This window comes from Calidris pugnax, unplaced genomic scaffold, assembly GCF_001431845.1.
Source record: "Calidris pugnax isolate Ruff unplaced genomic scaffold, ASM143184v1 scaffold8, whole genome shotgun sequence".
Lineage (NCBI taxonomy): Eukaryota > Metazoa > Chordata > Aves > Charadriiformes > Scolopacidae > Calidris > Calidris pugnax.
In genome coordinates this window covers 4,913,416-4,938,311 of record NW_015090830.1, presented here as the reverse complement: position 1 = coordinate 4,938,311, position 24,896 = coordinate 4,913,416, and the positions used below count along the sequence as shown (strand labels likewise).

Sequence of the window (24,896 nt, the reverse complement as noted above, 5' to 3'; positions counted from 1 at the left end):
ATATGCAATACTCTGTATTTCATTCACTCAGAAGTTGCCAGTGACTGCAAACAAACAGCTGTGGAGAGAGAATTTAGAAATGTTAAGGTTCTACATGTGTAAATCAGGGATCAGCCTATGCATTAATAGCAGTCTCAGTACAAGGGGAGCCAGAGTGGGTTAGCAGAAATCAATTTTGCATTTCTTGGTAACTTTTGATTTTAGATGCATCACATTTCATGGCTAGCTTATTGCATTTTGTTGCTGTTAGAATGACTGCAAATGCAGGTTATAGCTGTTTACATGTACATTTTTACATGAACAGTAATGGTCACATTTCAGCTTTCTCTGATTTCTGAAATAATTGCCTCTGAAAAGAGAGGTGCTGGCAACACAGATAACATCAGTGTCTGGAGCATCAGTATAGACAGAAGTTTTATAGGTCCCTTGCTTAATAATGTCAGCAACTTTTAACATGGGGAAGATGTCCCTGTGAAGGGTGAGGCTGTAGCACCTTCATGAGATCAGCAAGTCCACTTGCATTGGACAACTCCCACTGCTTCTCTTTGGACTGCCAGCACAGTTACTGTGATTGGGGTTTCTTTTTTGCTGTTGGCTTTAACAGGGGTCATTTTCACTTAGCAAATACAGGTTCTAGACATTTAGGATAGCTTTCATGCACATGTTTTGGGATCCCACCAATTGAGGAAAAATACTGGAAGAAAAATCACTGCTAAAATCACTTTCCATCTTCATACAGATGGAAATTCTGCTGAAAATACAATAATGGAGGGGAGGTGGGAGTTGCAATTTAAAAGGGTACCGTATTTAAATTCAAATTTGTTTTCTTTGAACCAGTTACTTTTGCAAGGTACATTAAATTTATTAAAGCTCATTTCTGGAATTAAGCGAGTCCTTCTCAGTACAGATGAACACTTTGGCTCTGAGAACTATAAAACTTGGACTGACAGTACATTTCCAAGCAGCTGCAGAAAGAGCTCCCTAAACACCCTTCCTATGTGAAAGACAGGAAATACGTATTATTTGAACTTTTTCTTCAGAAACCAGAAACATCAGCAAAATCTTTCCTATACTAGTATGTAGGAGGGGAGTGTGTGTCTTTAATGTACCTCTTGTACTGTGCTTGTGAAAGTGCAAAAGGGCATAATTTTAAATTGCAGGTAATGAATTGTTTCTTATGATAAAAAAGGGTCATCTGGAATTATTTTTGTCTGATTTTAGTCGATGAGCAACAAAGTGGGGAGAGCTTTATTTTTGTCTCTTAAGTGTCTCCTACCCCAGAGCAGTCGGTTTGATGTCTAAAGTCAGTCAGCCACTGAGGCCTGTTGTTTTGTAGTCTGTCTGTCTGTCTTAAAACTTACAAATAACCAAGTAAAATGTATTTAAATTAAAATCATGCAATACGATTCAAAGCTACTGTGAGCTGCAAGGCATTCTGCTACTCATGTATCTATAGGTAAAATAACTGAGGAACAATGTGGGAGGGAGGCATTCGGCTGGCTGAGGGGCACACACCAGTGCAGGTTAACTATTATCCCTAAATATCAGGGTGATGGTGAAACAAGCTGAGTAACCTACCTTCATGGCACAAAAGATTTCCTAAACTTAAAATGCCAGGCCAAATGATAGCCAATCTTGACGGTCTTCCTGAAACAAAGAGCATCCAGTCGCCTGCCTGGTTTCTCACTGCGTCGAGGTCAATGTGGTGATATTGGTGGGAAATGTCACCCTACGTTAGTTTAACTGCTCTGTTCAAAGGTTTGAACTTCATGTTTCCCTGTCTCCTTTCATAGGCAGTGGCGATTCTGACAGCTACATATCCTGTGGGACACATGCCGTATGGCTGGCTGACAGAGATCAGAGCAGTATACCCTGCTTTTGACAAGGTGAGTGCCCATGTTAGGGGTTTAATAAATACCTTTCATGTGGTTTCACATCCATGGTCCCCCTCTTTCTCTCTGTTACAACATTTTAATTTAGGGGTGGCTTCAGTGATATCAGAGGAATTTCTGACAAATAGGAAGAAAGTTAGTTCATGGCTCTATAATCAAGTGTAACAGATTCTTGAAAAAATAAACCAACCAAAGATTAAATAGGACTGTATTAATGGCCATTTATTGTTTTGCTGCTCTTTACTTTTGCCTTTGCTGCCTATTGTTCCTTGTCCCACTGATAAGGTTTTCATAAAATCCTAGTTAAAATGAATTGGGTTTTGGTGGCTTCACACTGTTGTCTGATTTGTGATGTTAACCTTAGCTCTGTGTTACAAGGTATTAAGCTACCTTTTGAATAGATAGGTGCTGTATTTTTAAGGACTAAAAAAGTCCTCACACACTATGAGGTATCTCCTTAGCTAATGAAGTGATTTCTCAAAAATTGTCCATCAGTGAGTGAGAAAGCTCACATCTCTGCTCCAGATTCTGCGGTATCTCTCAAATGGGTTTGGGTTCATTTGCTTATGTTAATATTCAGCAAAGATTGTTTCAGTGACTGACATTAACAACAGATAACATGTAATATTTTAGTAGTACTGACCTAGCTGGCTGAGACTATGGAGACTTTTGTGGCAAATCATGTAATTACCTAAGAATGCAAGGACTGCTCCTGGAACTGAGCACAGAGTAAATATATAACCAAATTAATTTTGTTTAGATTCTTTTTTTGCTCTGTTTTAGAACTGGTGCTCACTAGCCCATATGTTGTGCGAAGAACAGTCATGTACTGTGACGCTCTAATTCAAATCCCACATCCTCTCCTTCCCTTTATTTACCAATTAGTAACTAAACTTTCTGGTTCCAAATACTGATGAAAAAAATGTTTTCTTCCTCTGGGATGTGCTTTACTGAAGCAAGCCCCATTTGATATGATCCACCCTATTTCCAAGGAGAAATTCAAAACAAAGAGAAGTCAAATCAGTCATAACTTCCTGACCTGCCTGTGTACAGCTAAATTGACCTGTCAGATAAAATACAATATGTAGGCTTTCTCAGAGATCATGCTGCATAAAAGGAACTGCAGATGTAAAACCAATAAACTGCAAGATAAAAGTAGTTTGGGACAGGAAACACAGGGCCTGCTAACCTCATCTGTTTCGAGCCACAATCAAAAGCACTGTTGCCAAGCAAATTTCACAGCAATTAGGACTCCTGAATTCAGGTCTCATTTAGCTGGGGGAAGATGTGCTGACAACTTAAGTGGTGACAGGATTAGACCATGATTTGTTTATTTCAGTTAAAAGGTTTCTTATAGAGCTCTTGTCGAACAAATGTGAGGATGAATAAGCTAGCGTAAGGCACAGATAGGCACAGTTTATCTAATTGCCAAAAAAAGTATATGTTAGGGATTTTAGTTGCATGTTTTAAGAGCAGTTTTGCTAAGTGAGGTAGCAGCAGTATCAAGGGTATCTCATCCTGGCAACCATGTTGCCTCCACTGTACCTTTCAGACAATAAATACCAAACCAGAAACCCACAGTGAGTTTTTTTAGATTGCTGTGAGAATGGCTTTACCCTCGGTCACACGTCATTCATGTGTCACTGTGCCATTCAAAAGCTTTTTTTCTTAAGCTAAGGCTTTCTGAGAAGAGTCTGGATAGAAGCACTTTTTATTTCCGGACTCTGTAAAGCCTCCATTGTGATTTTCAGATGCTGTAACAGTTTGCAGTCATGCAAACTCCCATTTTCTTTTGTCAGTTACTCAGAAAGCTGGCGATGCTGGTGGCCATCAGAAGCACACTGCATTGCCTCAACTGATTAATGGGGTTTGGGATCCAGAAAGTATGCCCCTCTTCAGTGGCTCTACTGGAGAAGTCAGATTCTTGTCTTCACAAGGAAATCATTACCTCTGTTCACATTTATGAGAGGGATGCAGAGTCCTGCTTAAGTCTGTTATGAGCCTCTGCATCCAGAGCAACCTCATGGCCTAGCCATTAGACTCTGGCTAAGGGTTGCTACTGATTGTGAAAAGAAAACAGGCGTATCCTAGTTCTGTGCTCTGTTTGCTGTTTTATATGGTGATACTCGTAATGTGCTGTGCCTGCCGTCTGATTTGGAGCAACAACACCGACTGTGAGAGGCCTTGTGAATGCCATTTATCTGATTAATAGGTGGGAAGGGATGCTCTTTTTGCTCTACCTGCATAGAACTAAACTGTGTGCGGGAGATAGAGCAAAGTGTGGAATACAGCGAGGGCACAGTTAGCAGCAGTGAGGTAGGAGCAAACAAGAGCCCTTTTTCTTCATGGCCCTTTTGGATGGCTGGATTTGGGTATGCTTTCTTGCCTCTGTATTGTTTTAGCCTTTGCAGCAAAGTTCATTTAAACACTGGTGAGTGATTTAAGCAAGGCCTATCCTCACGTATAAAAACTAACAGTAACAAAGTATTTCTTCGGAAACACAAGAAATAAGAATAGACATGTGAAAAAAATGTTTACGGAGAGTTTTCATAAACTGTTCCCCTAAAGGGCAGGCGTGGGAGTAGCTCCCTGCTTTAGGTTCTGGATTGACTACATGCATCCTCATGCACTCAAGGGGATATTTAAGCAGGAGTAAGGGGCTATGCAGGTGCCATTCCAACACTGACCACCACAAAAGCTTTAAATTGCAAAATTCTATCAACTACTTGAATGTGTGTGAAATCCTTCACAGAGTTTACGGTCAGATTGTCCACTCCTACAACATGTTTGCATAAGTTCGTATTTCTCTTGGGATTAACTTCAGCCTCCTTCAGGAGGCTGGCCATCTGACGTACTGGTGTTCTACCTGCCTTATATCAAGAATGAATAAACGTTGTACTACATCTCATGGTACATTTTTAACCAGCATGGGCACATACTTGTGTATCTCAAACAGCCCCAGGGTGAATGCCCAAGAGCCTATTGCTACAGGGCTCCAAACGGTACCTTGCTTTTCTTATCCCATCCTCTCCTTTCACAGACCATTTAGTTTGTTTTTATGTGTTCCCTGAGGGCAATTTTAAATCTTCAGCTTCATTTGCTATATTAGACATTTGGAAGAGGGCTTTTTTTGTTGTTTCAAATAAAACTTTGCTGCCATGTGAGTACAGAGCCCATGTTCAAGGTGGAACATCTAATAGTCCTAATTATGTTCTCTTCATTAAACTGCATTAATGGAGCCAGCTGTTCCAGGAGCTTTGTTTATATTACCTACTTGTCTAATTGGATCAGTAAGGGTGCTTGCATTGGTGAACGGGTTTGGACCACTCTGCGGTAAAAGGAATGGAATCCTATTTTTCCAGTGAAAACATGCTGCAAACTTTAAATTAAGGTTAAAAAAATCATGTAGAGTTTCCTTAAAAAGAGCTACCACCCCCTTTTTCAAAGCTGAACTTGTTAAATAGGACTTATTCCTTAGAAAAGTAGGGAGATTACTCAGCCCTCAGTGACCATAGGAGCAGTTGCTGTCAGTTTAAGCGGAAAATATTCTGCCATGATACAAAGTACTCAGAAAGCTCTAGGTTAAAAAGCAAACAAGCACAGACAGACCTGCAGGCGCACAGACACTCAGGTCCAACACATGACCCTGGTGCCGTCAGCCTCCCAGTAGTCTGGAGCCAAGCTAATGCTTGTTATCTCTTTCTCTCACCCTAGAATAACCCGAGCAATAAATTGGTGAACACCAACAGCACCGTCACAGCGACACATATCAAGAAGTTCACTTTTGTTTGCATGGCATTGTCCTTAACGGTAAGAAACCTTTGTTCAACTCTGGCTTTCATCTCAGCTAGAAAATTATCTCTTCTACCTAACGCTAAAAGCACTAACAGTTCAAGAAAGGTGAGTTGTCTTTTCTTATGAAGCTCTGTTACTTTTATCTGGAGGAGGGAGCGTGATCATAGAACTGGAGTACTAAGAAAATCAGCTATCATTAACTCAGGCTAGATATCTTACGGGCTACAGTTATTTTATGTAATTCTCACTACTTTCCATTTCAAGTCAGCCTCCACATGCAAGGAGATCTGCTTTTCTTTTTTATTTATTTATATTTTTTTTTTAATGAACAAAACTTCTGGTAACCAGTGTGCCAGGAAAATGAAAAACTGTTTGTGCCATCTGCAGTGCGATGGCATCCTGTCCCTGGGCATCCTTCATCTGCTGCAAATGGTGGGACAGGCACCACATGTCGAAACTGCAGTAGCTGTTCCCTGCCGCCTCACATGGTGCTGGGCTTCCATGCTGGGAGTACTTTCGTGCGTGTTGGTTTTGTTCTCTCTCAAAATGAACTAAAAAGGGCTATTTTGGAGATGGTGCTGACGCTGAGAACGGGATCTAAAGCCTTGTCTGTGCTAGGAAACATTGGAAGGGCCTGGCATTCAGGGAGAAATTTTGCTGATCCTGCAGCATTTCAAAACAACCAGTTTGCACACCTGTGTACAGTGCATCTTCCCCAAGAAAACTGTTTCTGCACAAGTCTTTTTAGCAACAAACAGGCGGTTGTGGAAGAAAACTCATGCAGGTGGTGGGGATTGTAGCAAATAATGGAGCAGATGACCTGGGGTGAATCCGTGAATCCAACTTCTGTTTCTACATGGGATGGATTTACATTAGCACTTGGAGCTGGTGAAGCCACCCTCTTCCCACTTGGAGTGGACTTGCATTAGCAATCACACCTCTGTACGTGACAGTCATTAGGAGATTTGTGATCCATGCGTGGCGTCCTAAAGAGTCCTGGGCTGGCTTCTGGGCACCGCTAGGACCACCAGGGTCAGTCATGGCAGGGCCTGGCAGACAGGGCCTGTCCCTCCACCAGCCAGGAGCAGGGCAACCAGGAGGCACTGGGACAGCCCCAGCTCTGGCACTGGGCACCTCCCTGGGGACAGGGATGGGCAAACCAGGCTGGGACATGGGACATGTATGGGCGTGGCTCAGCAGGGCCCATGGCCATGCATGGCAGGCCAGCGAGGAACCAGAGAATGCTCCTGCCGCAGTGTCACTGGGGCAGGGGCTGATGGCCCCGGGGTCTGACATGGGATCCTAGGCCATAGGCAGGGTGGAGGGAGCCCTGGAGGGTGGGCAGGGATCATCAGAGTTGGCAGTGCCCATGGGGCTATGGCACCTTCTCTCCTTAGTACCTGCACTAGCAGGAAAAAAGCTAAGGAGAGCCTAGAGAGTAAGTTTCTCACAGAAAAAGTCCTTCCTCACACTAGAAAAGCAAGTGTGGGATGCTGCAATTGTTTTAGGATGCAGTGCTCAGAGTCCTAAAATTGAGTCTGCTCATACTCCAGACAGGTTTTCTCATTATCCCCAGCGGGGTTCCATTTCAAAGCTGGCTGCTTTGTAACTCTCCCCACATTCACAATTTTACTGTCGAGTAATGGAGAGCTGATTTAATTTCTCTCTCCCCTTCATTTTAGTGTAGAGCCTTTCTGACTGAGTTGCACATGGCCTGTGCATGAAGGGAAGCTAATTTACACCAAAGGAAACCTTACAGTACATAAGCCTGAAGTATTTGTAACCATCCCCACCCCCTTGTAATGACCTGGGAAAGTGGGATACGGTACTCTCTGTCTTCTTTTACAGTTGAAAATGAAACAACTCAATCCACTCATAGCTGATTTAGGAGATTTTTTTTCTGCTCTTTATTTTCTATACTTTTTCCCTAAATGGCTACAACTGGCCACCATCAAAGACAGAATTTCATGAGCCAATGTGGCATCTTTTCTATTAATTTCTAGACTTAAGCTTGAACTTTTTTCATGTGGCTTAGAGACCAACAGCTCTGCCTCTAACTTGTATGTCCTACAGCATGTAACAGGGATGGACATATGCGTCCACTGAATTGGCAGTTATCTGGAGACTTTCCACAGCTTTCGTGTTATCTACTGTCACACACCTCGAGGTGTTCCCTTGTGTGCTGTGCCAGGCAAAGGTTATGGTCTCTCCAGCTGAAGCCTCCCTTGAAGTCTGTCAGTATTGTTAAAGACCCACGAAGGGGACAGCTTTTGTCTTTATAAATTGTTCTGAGAATACTATTTCAGTCTCAACGCTTTCTCTTGACTGACTGTTTTCTTAACCCTTCTGGGCATTTGTCAGCTAGCTCAAGTTCTGATGGATCATGAGCTTCTCACATTATCATCACAATCCTCTGCAGAGTGATTTTTAATTACTGCAATAGGCTTTTGGTTTGTAACTTTACAGGTTTGGTTTTTTTCCAAAGTTCTCCATAGTACTTTCAAGGGCAGTTCTTTCATAAGCTCATCATGAGAGACTTGTCCGCACTGAAATTCCAGAAACGCTTTTGAGGTCCATAGCTTTTCCTGTCCTCTTTCTAATTTTGCCTACTAGTGACAGATTCTTAGGATTGCTTGTCAGTGGACAGAGCGGAAAATAGCCACATGAGCTTTAAAGACTCAGTTTGGTTTGGGGGCCTGAGCCTGCAAATGCTTCAGCACATAAGCTCAGTAGACGTCGGTGTGACATATGACTCAAGTTATTACGTGCCACAGGTTCTAAGGAACTTGACTTCAAATTTGCTTCTGTTGCAGCCAGATCAGATGGCCACTGTAACTGAGATACCATGGTCATCAGTGGTTGCTGTGTTTTTCTGGAGAGGATCTGCTGCAACGAATGGCAGTCAGGCTAGTGGCATCACCATAGGTAACATCTTGTGCTTCGGGGTCAGAGTGAAAGTGGGAGACAGGCTCCCAGGCTGACCAAGAGATCAAAGCAAGTCAAATAGTTAGACATGTCATGTGAATCCATTCTGCAGTGGATGATCTATAGAAGGATTCCAGAAAATGGAAAGATCAAGGAGGTCTGTTAACCACTGCCAAAAAATCCAGTGACACGTTTAATATGAGCAGCAGCCATGCAAGAAAGTACCCTCCCAGTATAAAATTAGGGGAAACCTCTCAATCATTGAAGACATGCTATTTCATAGAGTTGGAAAAAAAATGTCCTACCTCCTTTCACAGACCAGTCACACCTGCACAAGAAGTACTGTAAACCTACTACTACAGTAGCACTTTTTCACCCTTGTTGGTAGTGTCAGTATTGGGTCAGAATAGAAGAAAAGGCGTAGTTCTGTTATTTTCACATAATTTTACGTTATTTTCACGTTATGTTCATGTAATTTTGTGGGTTTTTTTAATCTTCATGGAATCTAAAGGGCTGCACTTGAGCCTTCCCAGGGTGACTGGGCAGCATGTAAATGCGTTTTGCTGAGTGTAATCATAAGTACAGTCTCATGGCTTTGAAGAATCAGGCGAGTATTAAAGCTGCTTCTTCAAAAAATGAGAATTAGTTGTATTGCTAAGTGAAAAATGTGTAGAGAAGCTGTTTTATTTAAAAGCTGTAAATAGAAGCCATTAGACTCCCAATATGTAAGAGATCTGATGTGATTAGTCATATTGATGTGATTTTGGTTGTAAGTGGTAACTCCTTCCAACAGCCCTGTTTTGTGGCTGTGTAACTGAATGTAAATTTATATAGCAAGGGGGAAGGACTCAGCTGAAGAATTTTGCCCATACAATTAAGGGACTGGTTCAGGTTTTAGAAAATAAGGCATGCTTGATAATTTATCTTCAGCTTAAAGAGCATATGTGATGCTGTTTGCTGTTATTTGGTACTTCATTGCCCTTAGGCACTTCAGGCAAGCTTCTTTCTGTATGTAAGTAGAGGTACTGCTCCAAATGCCAGTCTTGCTGCCGTTGCTAGATAATGCTGTTGAAGAACTAAACATTTTGGTTCAATGCTAGACCTGTTCAGATGACTCTAAAAACCAGCCTTCTGGTCTTTGCACATAAGTGAAGACGCAGACTCCCAAGAAAGAAAACTGGTGCATTTATAGCACACGTCCCTTTCATTGTGGGCTGTGTCAGCCTCAGTACAGTGCAGAAATCCCAAAATAATTTGTCTGGGTGCTAAATTCTCCATTGCAGCAAAGGTTTCCTCTGTCACAGGAGAGCATTCGCTCGCTCATGAGCTGTGCGTAGAGGAACATGCTGTGCGAGGAGTGAGCCACTCAAGGGAACCCTGCCTTACCCAGCAGGAGTAACAGCAAGTACATTGCTCTTCAGCAGGAGCTTTTCTCAAAATAGCAGTGGTGTCTTTGAGCTCAGACACTACAGTGCAGAGTTCAGGGGTTTTCCAAGGCAGCATGAAGGGCACAGCTCACAGCTGCTGCCAAATTACCTTCCTTCCTTTCTTCCTTCCTTTCTTCCTTCCTTCCTTTCTTCTTTTTTTCTTTCTTGCTTTCTTCCTTTCTTTCCTTTCTACCTTCTTGCTTTCCTTCCTTCTTGCTTTCTTTCTTGCTTGCTTTCTTTCCTTCTTTCCTCCTTACTTTCTTGCTTTCTGGCTTTTTCTTTCTTGCTTTCTTGCTTTTTTTTTTTTATTATTATGTCCTCTGCATTTCCCACTTGAGCTTTTCCTTGAGTCTTCTATGATGACACAGAAGTTGCAGTCAGTTAAGATCCTTTTCCCTGGCTAATGTTAGCTGCTGGCAGCCACGTGGTTAGCATTTGGTCATCTGCCTTTGAGCTGCAAGGCTTCCCAGGCTGATAGCATGTCATTTAGTGCCCACTACATGAAAATGATGAGCAGAGGGCTCCTTTGGGAGGGCACAAGCTCCTTTGCTGCATTTGCTGCTGCCCACTCCACGTGACGGTCACAGCCATGCCCTCACGGACACATCTGTGTGTGAACCCTGGGCAAGTCAGTGAAGTTGCAGACCCTGAGCTCTGCAAGCAGCGGTGGGGGAAGTTGGACATCTAACTCTCTGAGAGGACTGGGAGTGGTGGCATCTGTTCATGTCTCAGTTGGCTTGGAAGACAAGTAATGTCTTACTTACCAGGAGCTGTGAGCACCCTTGTTTAAGTCACTGCTATTGAGCTAAAACCATGGCTGGCTCTGTGTGGCTGAAGCAGGATGACTGCATGAGCAGCATACAAGATGGTGATCAGAGAGAGCAATTTCTCAGAGACCATTGTGAAAGCTCCCTAGCTCACTGTCACTAAAAGTGACCCAGAATAGTCTGTACTTACTTGTAGGAGCAATCAGGTCTTAGAGCAGCAGTCAGTGAACTGTGCAGCTCATTTCACTGAGATTCAGTTCAAGCATCCTCAGCTGGGACACAGCACGGTGCTTTAGGGATACATTTCCAAACGCCAGCTCCCGTTAGCTGGTCGTTCCTGTTAACTAAAGTGGCCAGTTGTATCTTCATATTCTTGAGTGCTCGATGTATGACAGCAGGTTTCCCTTACCAATAAGACAGGCTGGAGGTGCCAAGGGTGACAAGCTGTGCGCACCGCGCCACCTTCACCCGTCTGTCACCACGTTAATGTACAGCAGGAGAGCTGCACAGCACTCTGCAGTTTTAACATGTGTTCTATTAGAAACCACTCAAAGCGCTTTCCAGCTTTAAGTATAATAGCACCAGTGCTGTCATAAAAGGAATTTTGGTGCTGCCTTGCTTTTTTTTTTAAAATGGACACATAGTTATGGACAAACACAGGAAGTAGCAGTTTTTCTGACTAAACAGACTGATTAAGGGGAGAAGCTAATTGTATAGATTGCTGTCTTATATTTAATTTGCAGACACCGCTTAAGAAACAAAATCCAGATGTTCAAGTTTGTCCTGTGATTTTTCATTCCTTTCTGTCCCAAAAGGAGACTGAAAGAGTGGAGGGAAAGCTTTCACATTTACACTCGTATGTGTGTGGTTTATGCAAGGCTTACAAATTTCAGATTTACTTGTTACAAACCATAGACAAACTAGTAAAACCTGTAGATCTCTTTTTTTAACAAACAAAACAAAACAAACTTTGTCATGGAGTTTCATCTGAAGTGAAGACTCAGGCACTTAAGCTGAACAAATTGATATACATCAGTTGTGTTGTGGTAACCAATTTCAAGTGCCAGGTAACTTGCATTACGTATAAATCTCAGTGAAAGTTTAAATTTAATATACTTAGGAGCAACCAGCTTTTACCAGGAGTTTACTGGCTCATATGTTTGAGCCTGAGAGTTGAATAAGTGTGTGTCACTACATGTCAAAATGTCACTTGCTTTACAGTCAGGTTTGTCCATAAGTGAAGAGTCTAATGATAGCTTTAAAATGTTTCTAATGCTTAGAATATAACTTTCTATATTATATGCTATGCCATTTTTATATTTTGTAATATTTAGATTCATAGCGGAACTTACCTTTTTGACGGGGGGAAAAAACACATTGATTTCTAAGGGCTCCTGCTGATAAGCATCTGTAGTTTAAGGAGTTACTATTGGCAACTGTCTGTTTCTTCCATTTGCTGGATGTTATCAGCCCCTGAGGAAGAGCAGCACACGGGCATTGTGTCAGCTCTCCAGTGCTTACATCTTGCAGCACAGCAGCATCAGCTACCACCAGTTGGCAGTTATATATTCTTGTATAGCGTATGGTATTATAAATATGTATCTGATAAGTATATAATCATATGCCGAGTGTAGTTATATTTAAGTGGGGTTTTTATATTATTATGGTCAGAACTTTTAAGCTGCAGCATTTAACGTGTTTGCCTATTGATCTCTTATTTCCCCCCAACCATGGGCAGAAAAGTGAGACAGGCTGCTGGGGACTGTAGGCTCTTAACTGATCTCGCAAGATTCGACAGAGGGATCCCATCACAATCCTAAAAGAGCAGAAAAGGCTCCAAAGTCACAGGGTTTCTTTTGCTGGGTCCCTGTGATGGGATAATTCAGTTTCAAACTGAAGAGGGGAGGAGAAAAATTCTCTGTCCCATTTGATAACAGTTTACTGCAAGACATCCCATCTTTTGCCTAATGTCCAGTCATCATCTGCTTGGTTATCTTCCGTAATTAATCATCAAGCATCTAGGAGGTAAGAAAGCCCTGGTCAAGAACAGGGAAGCCATGTATCAGGGAAAATTCCCGATGCAAAAGTATTAAAGTATAAAATACAGGACTCAGTAGTTGCTGCTTTCTACTTAATCCTGTAAGAGCTGGAGCCAGTCACTGTGGAAGAGAAGAAGCTGTGTTTCATTCAGGCTGAGAAGCCTTATCTATTTAAAAGGCAGCTCCAGATGCCCAAGCTTTTGTGCTGTGCCTTGGATTCTGCTATGCCAAACTGGGAACTGCCAAGTGCCGAGTGGATACCATCTGCCGACTCTTGTGTCCTGTTGATCAGCAAGGCTTCACCAGCCACTGAAATGTAGGCACTGGCAGATAAAATTGGTACCCACATGAGTGAAGACAGAATATTCATACCAATGCAGTATATTATTGAAATAGCATTGGTTTATTGACATATTCCCGCTCTGATGCTATCCATCTACCAGGTGTTTCTTACTCGATAGTTTAATCTCCAGCTGAACTCAGCAAATCTTGTTATTTCCCAGCCATCAGTCCTGCAGCTGAAAATTCCTGTGAGGGTCACCAAAGACTATCCAGTTTTCAGTAGTCCCATTTGATCTCGATTTTTCAGTCTCTAGTTTTTATATTTGCCATTTTATATCACTTTATGCATTTACCTATAACTTAATTTCCCACATGATAAAGTACCCTGAATATGTAAGATGGTAAAGACTGCTGTCCTACTAGGCATCCTTAGCTTGCATTCAGGATAATATGAATTAGGCTTGCTTGTTCAAAAATGCCCAGGAACATGTTCCTGTTTCACTGATGAAACCTTTTGATGGCAAAGAGGAGTCTCCACAGCATGATACAGCTGCGCAGCAGTTCCATGCAGTAGGCATCTCTTGCTGTGTGCCAGCTGGTTGGTTTCTGGAGTCCCACGCAGGCTGACATTTAGCCACCATGAATGCATTTAATGAGTTGAGATATAACCTATAAAAGTATCGTGCGCTTCTCTTTCTTTCCATCTTTGGAGACCAAACACCTGAAGGGTCTTATTTCAAGGATGAGATAGTAAAGGGCATTCAGGACCTGACAGGAGATTAGCTTTAATTTTTAGATGCCTCAGGCAGCTTCAGTGTAGCCAGAGGGTGTGCAAAGAAGTTTTTTAAACATAATGTGCCACAAATCAGTTTATGTGAACATACTTTCACAAAAATGTAGTTAATTTTCCCTGTTTCCTAAAGAATATAAGGTAAAAAAGAATAGCGAATATAATACCATTACAACTGTGAAATCAGTATTACACTGTCAGCTACCAAGAAAATATAGAAATACTATAATTTGTGCCCTCACCTTCATGCATTGTAGCAAACAGAGTTTGAGGATTTCTGTGTACAGATTTGATTAAGTTTGGTAAAGATAACTAGAGCAGAGCAAAGACATTTGCAAATTCTGACCAATGCAAGACTCTTATCAGAGCTTTTACTCCATTATTCCTCCTTCACTCTTACTTAAGAGACCTTCATCCAATTATCTGCTGCCTCATCCACATGGTTTCAAGTGACTGAGGTGCTGGAAAGGGGAACAAGAAAAAGCAAGGGATACTGTTTCTATTTCCATGTGACTGATGCCAGGGTTCTTCTCTGTATTGAGAGAGGGTTGCTACCTGAGAAAATCACCCGGTTATTACAACTCTTACAGCTACATACATTCCAGGCTGCTAATGTTGGTTCTCAGTTCTCAAAAAGTGTTTTCAGAGGAAAGTGGTGATTTGTGACATCCTTAATTTAGGGGTTCCTCTCTGTGCTTTATTTCTGACCTGTATGCAATGCTGAAACCTTCCCACTTGCCCATCTCAACTCTCATATAGAATCATAGAATCGCCTAGGTTGGAAGGGACCTTTCAGATCATCTAGTCCAACCACCAACCTAACGCTGACAAAAGACTGATGGCAGACATTCAGAAGATGGCCCACCAGGGCCAAGCTGGGAATTGGGAAAGGGGGCAGGATGTGGGACGGGCATGAAATATGAGAGTATTTAATGCTAAAGAGAGAGTCAAAGATGTAGTATTTGTGCAGTGACAGCGCAGGAGAGACCAGCAATGAAATCTGTGATTTTATCAGTGTTCATGTACTCAAATTATAACACTGCACAGGCTAAGTTATTCGTAGAAACCAAAATTTGAATTCTGGATCAAAAAGGTAATATGATTTCTGATGCCAATAATGCTTTTCAGCTTTTGAGGTTCTAGGGTTTTAACAAATGTGGCAAGGGACTTGAGCTAGCCTTTTGCAGCATTGTAGTTCCATCACATCAGTTACCAGCCTCTGCATTAGAATTTATAAATGGAAGATTACTTAAGAGCTGATTTTCTTAAAAGTGGCTTGTGTTACTGTATTAATTAGGGCAAGCCTTTGTTGTTTTCTAAAGCTGACCAAGATTACATGATTTTTGTGAGGGGTTTTGTTTGTTTTTTAAGGAAATCTGACTATGGAACTTTATAGTTTGAATGATAATTGTAATTTTTCAATGCATCAGACAAAATCAAATTGTAGATTAATACTACCTATCCTCATTCACCTTCCACCAAATTTAAAGCAATTGTACTTTATAGTACATTGTCCAGTTCAACCAGATTAAAGCAGTAGTTCATCCTCCCCTGTCCAAGGTCATACTTACAGCTCTTCTCAACAGGAGATTTCTCCCCGAATATCTCCTTTTCTGCTTATGACAATAACTAAATTCCCCTTGTGTAGTGCTGAAGACCTTCAGACTCAGAGTAGCTGCTGCAGTGTATCCCTCCATTGCTGGTATTTGTTGCTTGCTTTCAGGAATACCTTTTTATAACAAAGAAGAGCTTAGGCATGGCTAGAAATTGGCTCTAAGAAGCAGCAGGAACTGCATTTTCTTCAGAACCGAAGTACTGTCTAGCATTATTTAGCTTTCTATGCAATTTTTCCTCCCAAGTTTAAAGATGAATGAAGTGTAATGTGCATAAGAACCATGTTGCCATACCATATACCTGTGACATTCAGTGTCACTGGTCAAAAAGCAGCCAAAAGTTTAAGCCATTGCAGAGACCAGTGGATTTGTTCAATGTTCATTCATGTTTTCCTATTGACTGTCTTTGTTTTCTGCAATACGTTTCTGCATTGCTTTGTTATGAAAGGTTACAACTGGGCTTTATTAGAGTCATGGGATAAAAGGGCTGAGAGGCAGTAAAATCCACCGGAAGAAATGTTGTGGCGAGGAACCAGTCCCTCTCAGAGGACGCAAAGCCAACTCCCAACAGTGTCAGTATCTGGAATTCCCTGGGTGACTTGAGTTCAGTGTCATTATCTGTCTTGAGTATACAAAGGCAGGAGATAAAAAAAGAGGGACAGATTTCCCCCATGCTCCCTAATCTTATTTTATCAATGGCTTCATTACAGCCTCATTGTATTAAGGAGATTTCACAAGTCCTAGCTAGGATATTCATATTTTAAGAAAAACAGCATTAACTTTTCAGACTAAATCCACATTCTTTGTACTTCACTGTTGTACATATATATGGATTCCAAGGACAGCTTTTAGAATAATACCATCCATCCAGTGGATGGGTTTGTTTTCGCTGCTTTGATTTTCCCCCTCTCTGAACTCTCAGATTGTTTTTTTTATCTTCAGGCCGCTGGCACAAAAATAACAATTGGAACGTGACATACTGGCAGACTATTGTTCGAGAAGATTTTTACCTTTTCAAGGTCAAGTTTAGTTCCCACTTAATTAAAAATTATTTCAGACACGAGTGGAAGCATTCCTGCCTGCTCAGGAAGATGCTGGAGCACCAGAGGCTGACTTTATAAAACACTCACGAGGGCCTTGTCCCATCCGTGGTACCGCACTGAGTCTTTGTCCCAGGACAAAGGATTTCTGTTTGCTCCAGTGAGGTGGAGACTGATTTCTCCTTCGTGATTGTTCAGGACTCATACAAAGGGTCTATTCTGCATGAGTGGCTGGAGCAAGCAGAAGAGGAAGGGTCAAAAACCATCACTGGAGCATGTTTCTGCTCTAACTCTGTAATTGGAACAGGAAGCCGCAAGGGCTGCAGAAAACTCAGGACAGAAGAAAATGTCTAAATTGTGAAGTCAACAGTTTTCACAGAGAGCCTAGGAATCTGCCAGCTCTGATTTATTCGAGCTTTTTTAAAGTGATGCTGCGCTCAGTAAAATATCCTGCTTTCTTTGAAAAATAAAGCAGCATAATTCAATCAGGAGATATAATGACTATCTTAAACAAGGTAGTGACCCAGCCTAGCCTGAAAAATACCACCTATTTTCAGCAGCAGTTAGTGAACAAGCAGAGGTGGCATCACATTAACGCTATTAGAGAGTCCGTGTGTTCTGCAGCTGCTGGACCTAATTTTATTTTTGAAGAAAGTCGTGCTCTGTCCCTCTGAACTATAAGGAAAGCTGGGGGAGGCATGGGGAGACTTAGATCTGTAGAAACCAATTATTTCGGGAGAAGAAGTGAAGTTAGGTAGTTTTCCCGCAGGCAGGCTCAGGTTTCTTTTGCTCCCCCTGCCGCTTGACAAATTCCATGACAGCTGTTTTGGCTTCCCACCACCCTGCGCAGAACACCACTTTCAGAGAAATCTATACTGACTGGTGTGCGCCTGAGGGATAATTGCTATAAGAGAACGTCCTTGTGATTCAAGTCATCAGCATTACAATACGCCGCTTTCAAATACGACTGCAGTCTGACATTTTTACTGCGCACACAACCAGGGCTTTTTGCTTCAGAGGATCACAGGATTATTCAGGTTGGAAGGGCCTCAGGAGTTCATCAGCTCCAGCCTCTGGCTCAGAGCAGAGTCAGCTGTGAGGTCAGGGCAGGTTCCCTGGGGCTTTGCCCAGTCTGGTCTTGAAAACCTTACATTTCCCACTGAAGAAAAGGACCCACTTTCTGCCTGCTTCAGAATTACAGGACATGTGATCACCATGATATCCCAGCAGAGTGTCAGCCTGTGGGAGCCTTCAGTGCCTCCATTTAGGCTGATCAATTTATTTAATTTTTTTGTCTCAAAGGCTGTATATCAAAACCTCCTCAAAACTGCCCAAACTGGGGTGGCTGTGCAAAGACCGGTGTCTTCCATGATTTACAGCAAAGGTAGCACAGGATTCTGTAGGTCCACCCTGGTGCAGGCCAGGCTGTGCTATGCAGCAGGCTCCTTAGCAAGCCAGTGGTGCTGGCCTCTAGTGTTGTACCATGTACAGCAATTCCTCCACAGCTTCCCAAAAACTTTATGATTGTTTATAGCAGTATCCTTAAAAAAAAAAAAAAACTAACAAAAAAAACCCAAACCCTGAGTCTTAAAGGCAACAACTTTTTCACGTGATTATTTTCATGTTAAATTCGCGTGTGATTTCCTATCAACAGGGAATAATGTCTTTATGATAAAACCTAGACTTTTTGTTTTCTTGGCCCACAGTAAAACACAAAATCCTTTATTTGTGTAAATTGATGAGTAGTTGGACTTTCTTTCTTCATAAGAACCCTGTTGAACATTTCCCGTGTTGTTCAACTATTTGAGAGATTGCATAGTGGAATGAGTGCTTTAGGAGATGTTAAGGAATTTGCATTTTGTTGCACAGCTATATTCAACATAGAAACACACTCCTACTGTAGTCTGAAAAGGGGTGTAGCTAATAACTGTTTCTGTAGTTTCAGTACTAGTAGTTAACTGTTCAAAACGGTTGTTACTTTTATTCTTTATAAAAATACACAAGTGCGGTTTCCTTTAACATTAAGATGCTAGAATAAGTTTTTGAGTGACAAGCCCCAGTACTAGAGTCATTTAGAGAACTAATTTTTGAAGGTCAATCAAGGTATGGATTTGGAATAGCCGTAAGAACAGCACTAACAAATTCTAACTCTTTTTTTTTTTCCCCAACACCTTGTAAAATAGGATGTTGAACAGAGGGGTCAAATTCAGTTTTTCACATTGATGCAAGTTAGAATAAGATATTGTTTTGACTTACAAGATGAACTAATCTTGCAGGTATGTTTCTAAGCGTGATACAGGCTCTGAAAGGAGACAGAATTATGGAAGTTCTGCTTATGTAAGAAAGAGGGAGGCCATAGAGATGCTTGGCAAATCAGGAGATTGGACCACGTAAGACTCTGGCTACTTTTTGATTGGTTTATTGCACACTTCAAAAGGCAAAATCATATGACTTATATTCTTCCATATTAATAGAGGTGATAGACTTAACTGATACTATCCCAAAGATCTGAGGTGCAATTCAAAGCTGAGATATAATAATTCCATAGCTTCTTTCTGAGGAACATAGAGCCATCCTGTGTCTTGGTCTATAGGCGGTGTTTCTTCTAACTGGAAGCTGCACTGAAGTCTAGAAATGCTGTACTGTTGTTCATAGCTCACTGGAATACTCTTTTGTGCCTTCTATTTATCAATGAATGTCCCAAAAGACAGGCAGCTTTCTACAACTGCCTAAAAGCAAATCAGTCTAGCACCCTGCAGATTGCTATACGCATGCCAATAGCCTTTGTTGGCATAATGTATTATAATGCATTATGTAGTGGGTCTCTAAGGTTTAGTAATCCCTGTCAGCAACCAGAATAAATGGAAATAGCTTCCAGGAGATGCAGAGCCTATGAAAAGACTGTTAGCTTTCAAGAACTACTGGCGTTCAAACACACACACAGAGCATCTGAAATAAGCTCTCATGAACAGTCTTTCGTCACAACCATTTGTGAAAGTCAAATGCATGAAGTGTGCTTAAGCGAAGACATTAAAGAAAACTTCTACTAAGCACTAGCAGTTTGGTACTTTCCCTGCCATTCTCTCAGGCTTGTCAGCAGCAGCAGTTTTTGGTGTGTAACCTTTTCATACGCCTAAACATTGAATTTGCTGGCTGAAAATAGTAAGGTTCCACATGAAAGTAAGCATACCTGCTTACAGAGTGTCTAAGCCACAAGTGAGAGAGGGTTTTTTACTTTTTTAATGCACAACTGGATTGCAAAAAAAAAAAAAAAATCATTAATATTAGATATTTTGTATGCAGAACATAAAGCTGCGTGGGATGAAGGTGCACCACAGTTCTTGAACTCCTTGAAGCTGTATCTGCCAGCAGCCCAGACCACACAGTCAGAGAAGGGCATCTCTTACTGGGCACTTGCCTGCTCTTTGTGCCCTTTCCTTAGACAAACCCCCAGTGACCTTTATCAGGGAGATGGTACTAATCTAGCTGGAGCTTTGGTCTGATCTCATTTTCTTATGCTGCTGTAAGTTACTGACATATTTAATAAAGCCCTTCAAATTTGACTACTGTAGATCAGTTAAAGACATGTTACCCAGTTACCAGTTCAAATGATTAAAATGCTTAGGCTGGTGTTCCTTATACAGAGATAACACCACCATAATAAATACCGCTGTCTACTCAGGCCTGCAGATCCTCTGTAGTGTTCCACTCTCCTGTTTAGATCTTCAGTTATCCTGTATTTTTAAATAGCTTGTCACTGCTCAGTTGAAGTTCCGTTTAAATGATCAAAGACTTTAACAAAACTATCCTTTAATATTATGCTGCACTCATACCATAACAGAAAAGTCAAATCAACTATGTTGCTAGAATTCCACAAGCAAAATCCTTATTCCCCAGGCATAAAAAAATCCTTACTCTCAAAGCGTTAAAATGCTTCAGCCTCAGCAGAGCTGCCAAGTGCAATATTCATTACTGTGTATAGACATTGCAGCCAACTGCAATTGCAACCTGAGGCTGCAGTGCCATTATAGGTGCGTGTTGCTAGCCTGTGCGGAAGCTTTTACTGCTTCATCTTCACCTCTTGATTAGATTAAATGAGAGTATAACTGTAACCCTACCCAAGCCTATTTATTCTATTTTTAACCTTGCAGACACATGCAGAAAGGCGTAAGGGGGAGGGGGAAACAAACTTTCTTTTAACTGAAAAGAAAGAAAGAAGACATAATATAGGTAGATCTATTTCTTAAAATCTTTCTGAGTAGATCTCCTCTCTAACTGTGTGTGCCACGCTCCCTGTTTCACTGGACTAGTGTCATTTAATCTGTTACTGTCTTCTCCAGCCTGCTTTCTGATCAGTCCTCACCCTTTACCAAGGTAATTGCAAACATGGTGCAGACAACTCAGCCTCACAAAAAAGCTAAGACTTCATCCTGTTTTCAGTATATCTCATCTGTAATGGAATGGGTAGCAGAGATACCTTCCTGCCTTTGCAAGATTGGTGTTACTTTTTTCCTAAAGTAGAGCCTGTTTTTTTTTTTCTACTACATTTTGAACTTGTCTTTGGAATAACATATAAACTTCCCAAGTTGCAAGTGCTCTAGAAGTTGAATTGCAGAGGGCTTACACAATGTGAAGCGTTAATTTCTTTTCCTGCAGTTTTTTCCCCTGTGGGCCATGAGAATATTGTCTGCTGGTAAAATGACGGAGAGAAATCTCTTTGCAAAGTGAAACTGGTTATCAATATTGCAACCACAAGACGGGCAACACGCTGAGACAGAAATAGAAGGCCCTGCTGCTGCCACACCTCACCTCCTCAAACTGCTTATTCTTGAGCTTAGCAATCACTGCTGTCTGTACCCACCAGCTGCTATGTAAGAAGTGCTCTTTGAAGCCATTTATCAGCACTGACTCTCTGCTGCTCAGGGAACACTGCAGTTTGCAACAGCTGAGGAGGAATGACTGCATACCTCCTGGGTGTAAGTCATTACCCCTGATTTGCAAACTGACCTTCCTCCCGTAGGAGCTGGATGGAGATTGAGTCTGTTCTTCTTATGGCCAGAAATGAAGTTTAACTTCAAAGAGCATGGGACTGAAAACAAGGCTTCTGGTCACTTATTTGCCTGTCTCTCTAGCCATGTTAGAATACTCTTTCAAGTGGCTGTTGAAGGAGGAAAGACTGCTGTATTTTGCTAGCAGTGGGCAGCCTGCTGTTAGCATAAATGTATGGAATCTTGCAGCAGCAGTAACTATACTGCTCAGCGGGATGCTAATGGCATTGTGCAGTACAAGCGGCGTAAAGGTCTTTGCTTTCATGAAAACAGCAAATTATAATTGAAGAGTGGACATCTTCGCATCTTGTTTATTGGACTTTGAAGAAAGATTTGGCAAAATATGCCTAACAGGTAATTTGAAGTAAAAGTCATTGCAATCTGCCTAATGATGTCTGCAACAATGAAAGAATTTGCTCTGTCGCTGTACAGTTACTTTTTAATAATTGGATTCTCAACCACACAACCTTCTCTACTCTGGACTGTCCCCTCGGTTCAGTTGTATCCTGTATGAGTGGTTTGGCAGAGAGAGAGAAGTGCTGGCTAAAGTGGAAAAAACTCCATGCTCAGTTTATTTGTCTTCTGCTCTTACCTTCTTACCTTTCAGGCTGGATATTAGGAAAAATTTTTTCACCGAAAGGGTTATCAGGCATTGGAATGGGCTGCCCAGGGAGGTGGTTGAGGCACCATCCCTGGAGGTGTTCAAAAGACAGGTTGATGTAGTGCTGGGAGGTATGGTTTAGTGATGATGCTCCTTGTTTGTTGTGTGGGTGTCTATTTTTGTCAGTTAGGTTGACGGTTGGACAAGATGATCTTTAAGGTCCCTTCCAACCTAGAAGATTCTGTGATTCTGTGATTCCTCCACTTACTAATCTCTGTGTAGGTGATGGATATACACTGCAAAATACAGCACCAAATTAGTCAAGTAAGGCATTCAATTGTGAAAAATAAATAGTGGGTCCTACCAGAAGAAGTGGGGAAAAAAACTGAGGATGAGTGTTTTTGCAGGATGGTGAAATGTTTTGTTGACCACAGGGAATGTGTGTCTCAGAACACGAGACCTCTCATGGGCCTTTCGGACACAGGCTTTGGGAAACTTCTGTGGTCTGAGTACTCGCAGGCTAAAACAGAAAGGACAATCTCTGGTGCACAACCAAAGAATGAGAGTGAAATCCCAGCTGCCTTGGAGGTGGTAGGACTTCAAAGACTAACTTTAAAAGCCTTCTGAACATGTAGGGATGTGACAATTGGATAGTAAGAGAAGAGCTAGATGGCTTGTAGGCTAAATTATAAGAGAGTGGTTTTAGAGTCTTACAGAGCCATCAGATTTTACAGCCAGTGTGCATAATTTACCTGGGACACTGGTTTGTAACCTGACAGGGTTACATGCCAGAGCATTTAAGGTTCCAAGCTCAGTCAGCTTACTTCCTTAACATCTGCTTTACTGCAAGAATAATGGGAAGAAATCACTTTTTTAACGGTAAAATCAAATTGAATAACAAAGTAGCTATACTTGAAAGGATGTCAGGTACCCATTCTTACAGAAAATTTCCTGTAAGTGCTGTCACCTCTGTTCGTCAATGAGTGCCTTCAACCAAATCTGGACCCACCAGATGCTAAGAGCCCCCACAGCCCGTTCTGAAGCCCTGCTTCAGGACGGACCAAAAATTAAACAACATGTGTTACCTCTGTACCGTCTGTTGTGGGCTTTTTATGGAAGTTTTCCATTCATCTATGGACTAAACAGCACACTCTTTAAAATAACAAGACCTGGCAGATTTGTGACCTGAGGGCAGGACTATGCTGAACACCTTTGCCTTGGTATCAGGCTTATTACATACTAACAGTATTAGTATCAGCAGCAAGTTTAAACCCTTAAGTTTAGACTTAGGTCAGATTTCTGGGTCCTGGACTACTTCAGATCTTTAGTTACTGTAACATTTGATAATCTTCCTAGGAATATGGGTGTCTTAGCAGAGCAAATACTGTAAAAGTCAAGTGTCTTACTGTTTTCGTCACAACCAGACCTTTCAAGTACCACCATTTGCAGGCACCATAAAAATTCTTTCTGTATGTATCAGTCTTGGTATGTGAGGAGCCTGAAGAGTAGGAATTGCTTCTTAAGTCAACATGCTTCTCTTATGCGCACTTGTGTGCTCTGTGTATTTGAATGCAAGCTGAGTATAAATATACTGTGTGTACACTAGAGTCTTACTGCATTTAAGTATTTGAAAATGTCTTTCAACTGCTGCAAAAACATTGCTTTAAATACATTTCTCAAAGTACAGAAAAATCATTCTGACCATGTTTATGAATTTTGCTGATGGTTGTTTCTTTTCCAATTTTTATCTGTTTTCCCCTTCTTATTGAGAAGTTTGTTGTGACTTTTGGGGTGTCCAGCATCCTCAACTGAAGTTTAAGTCAAGAATTGTTGATCGTTGAGGTGGCTCTCTAAAGAATCTTTTAAAATCTTCTCTCCAATTTCTTCTTGGTTTCAGTCAGGCTGAACCGTAACATTTGAACTGGCAGAATCCAAGTACAGAAAATATTCTGTTAGATTTCCATGCATGCTATTTTTACTTATGATAGCTTCATACACTTTTGAGTCAGGACTATTGCTTAACATGTAAGTTCTGTTATTTTCTTTCCTCAGCCTATGTGCAAAGAGGCAGAAACACAGGAGAACGGTCAAATAAAGTTATTAAAGTTAATAATAAAATGCATCTGTCTTTGTGATGATTAAAACCTTAATCATTGCATGCTACAGATCCCTGAACACTGTAGAAAAGCAAAATAATTTTTGTTACTTTTGTATCCGTCTTCTTTCTTCATTTAATAACCAAAATACCCATCACTACACAAATTTTTTAGACCAGGAGGTTCTATCTTTCACTGTGCTTCCTTTCTGAAATATAAACATGTCTTAATTTTGTTCTTTCTAGCTCTGTTTTGTGATGTTTTGGACGCCAAACGTGTCAGAGAAGATTTTAGTCGACATAATCGGAGTAGACTTCGCTTTTGCAGAGCTGTGTGTTGTTCCTTTGCGCATCTTCTCCTTCTTTCCAGTTCCAGGTAAAAAAAAATAAGAAAACAATGATCTGTAACCTTAAAACCAAACCACTATCGGGCTCTATGATGTGGAGCCTGCCATGGCTGTATATACGAGAGTGCGTGCATGCCTAGCATAAGTAATATGGTTTTTATTGAAGCTGTTGTAGACCAAGACTATTTACATCAGAAGTCAAGATACAAAGGCTGCAGTAAGAGCGGTCTGTCAT

General features: G+C 41.4%; 1 protein-coding gene across 1 annotated transcript in view; it reads left to right on the top strand.

The window, feature by feature from the left end:
- ANKH (ANKH inorganic pyrophosphate transport regulator) overlaps window positions 1-24,896 on the top strand; it is a 108,638-nt gene that overhangs the window by 70,675 nt on the left and 13,067 nt on the right. Inside the window, exons 7-9 of the mRNA XM_014940951.1 lie at window positions 1,794-1,886; window positions 5,607-5,702; window positions 24,561-24,690. Coding sequence (XP_014796437.1) covers window positions 1,794-1,886; window positions 5,607-5,702; window positions 24,561-24,690 — 319 coding nt within the window. The remainder of the gene's footprint in view (window positions 1-1,793; window positions 1,887-5,606; window positions 5,703-24,560; window positions 24,691-24,896) is intronic.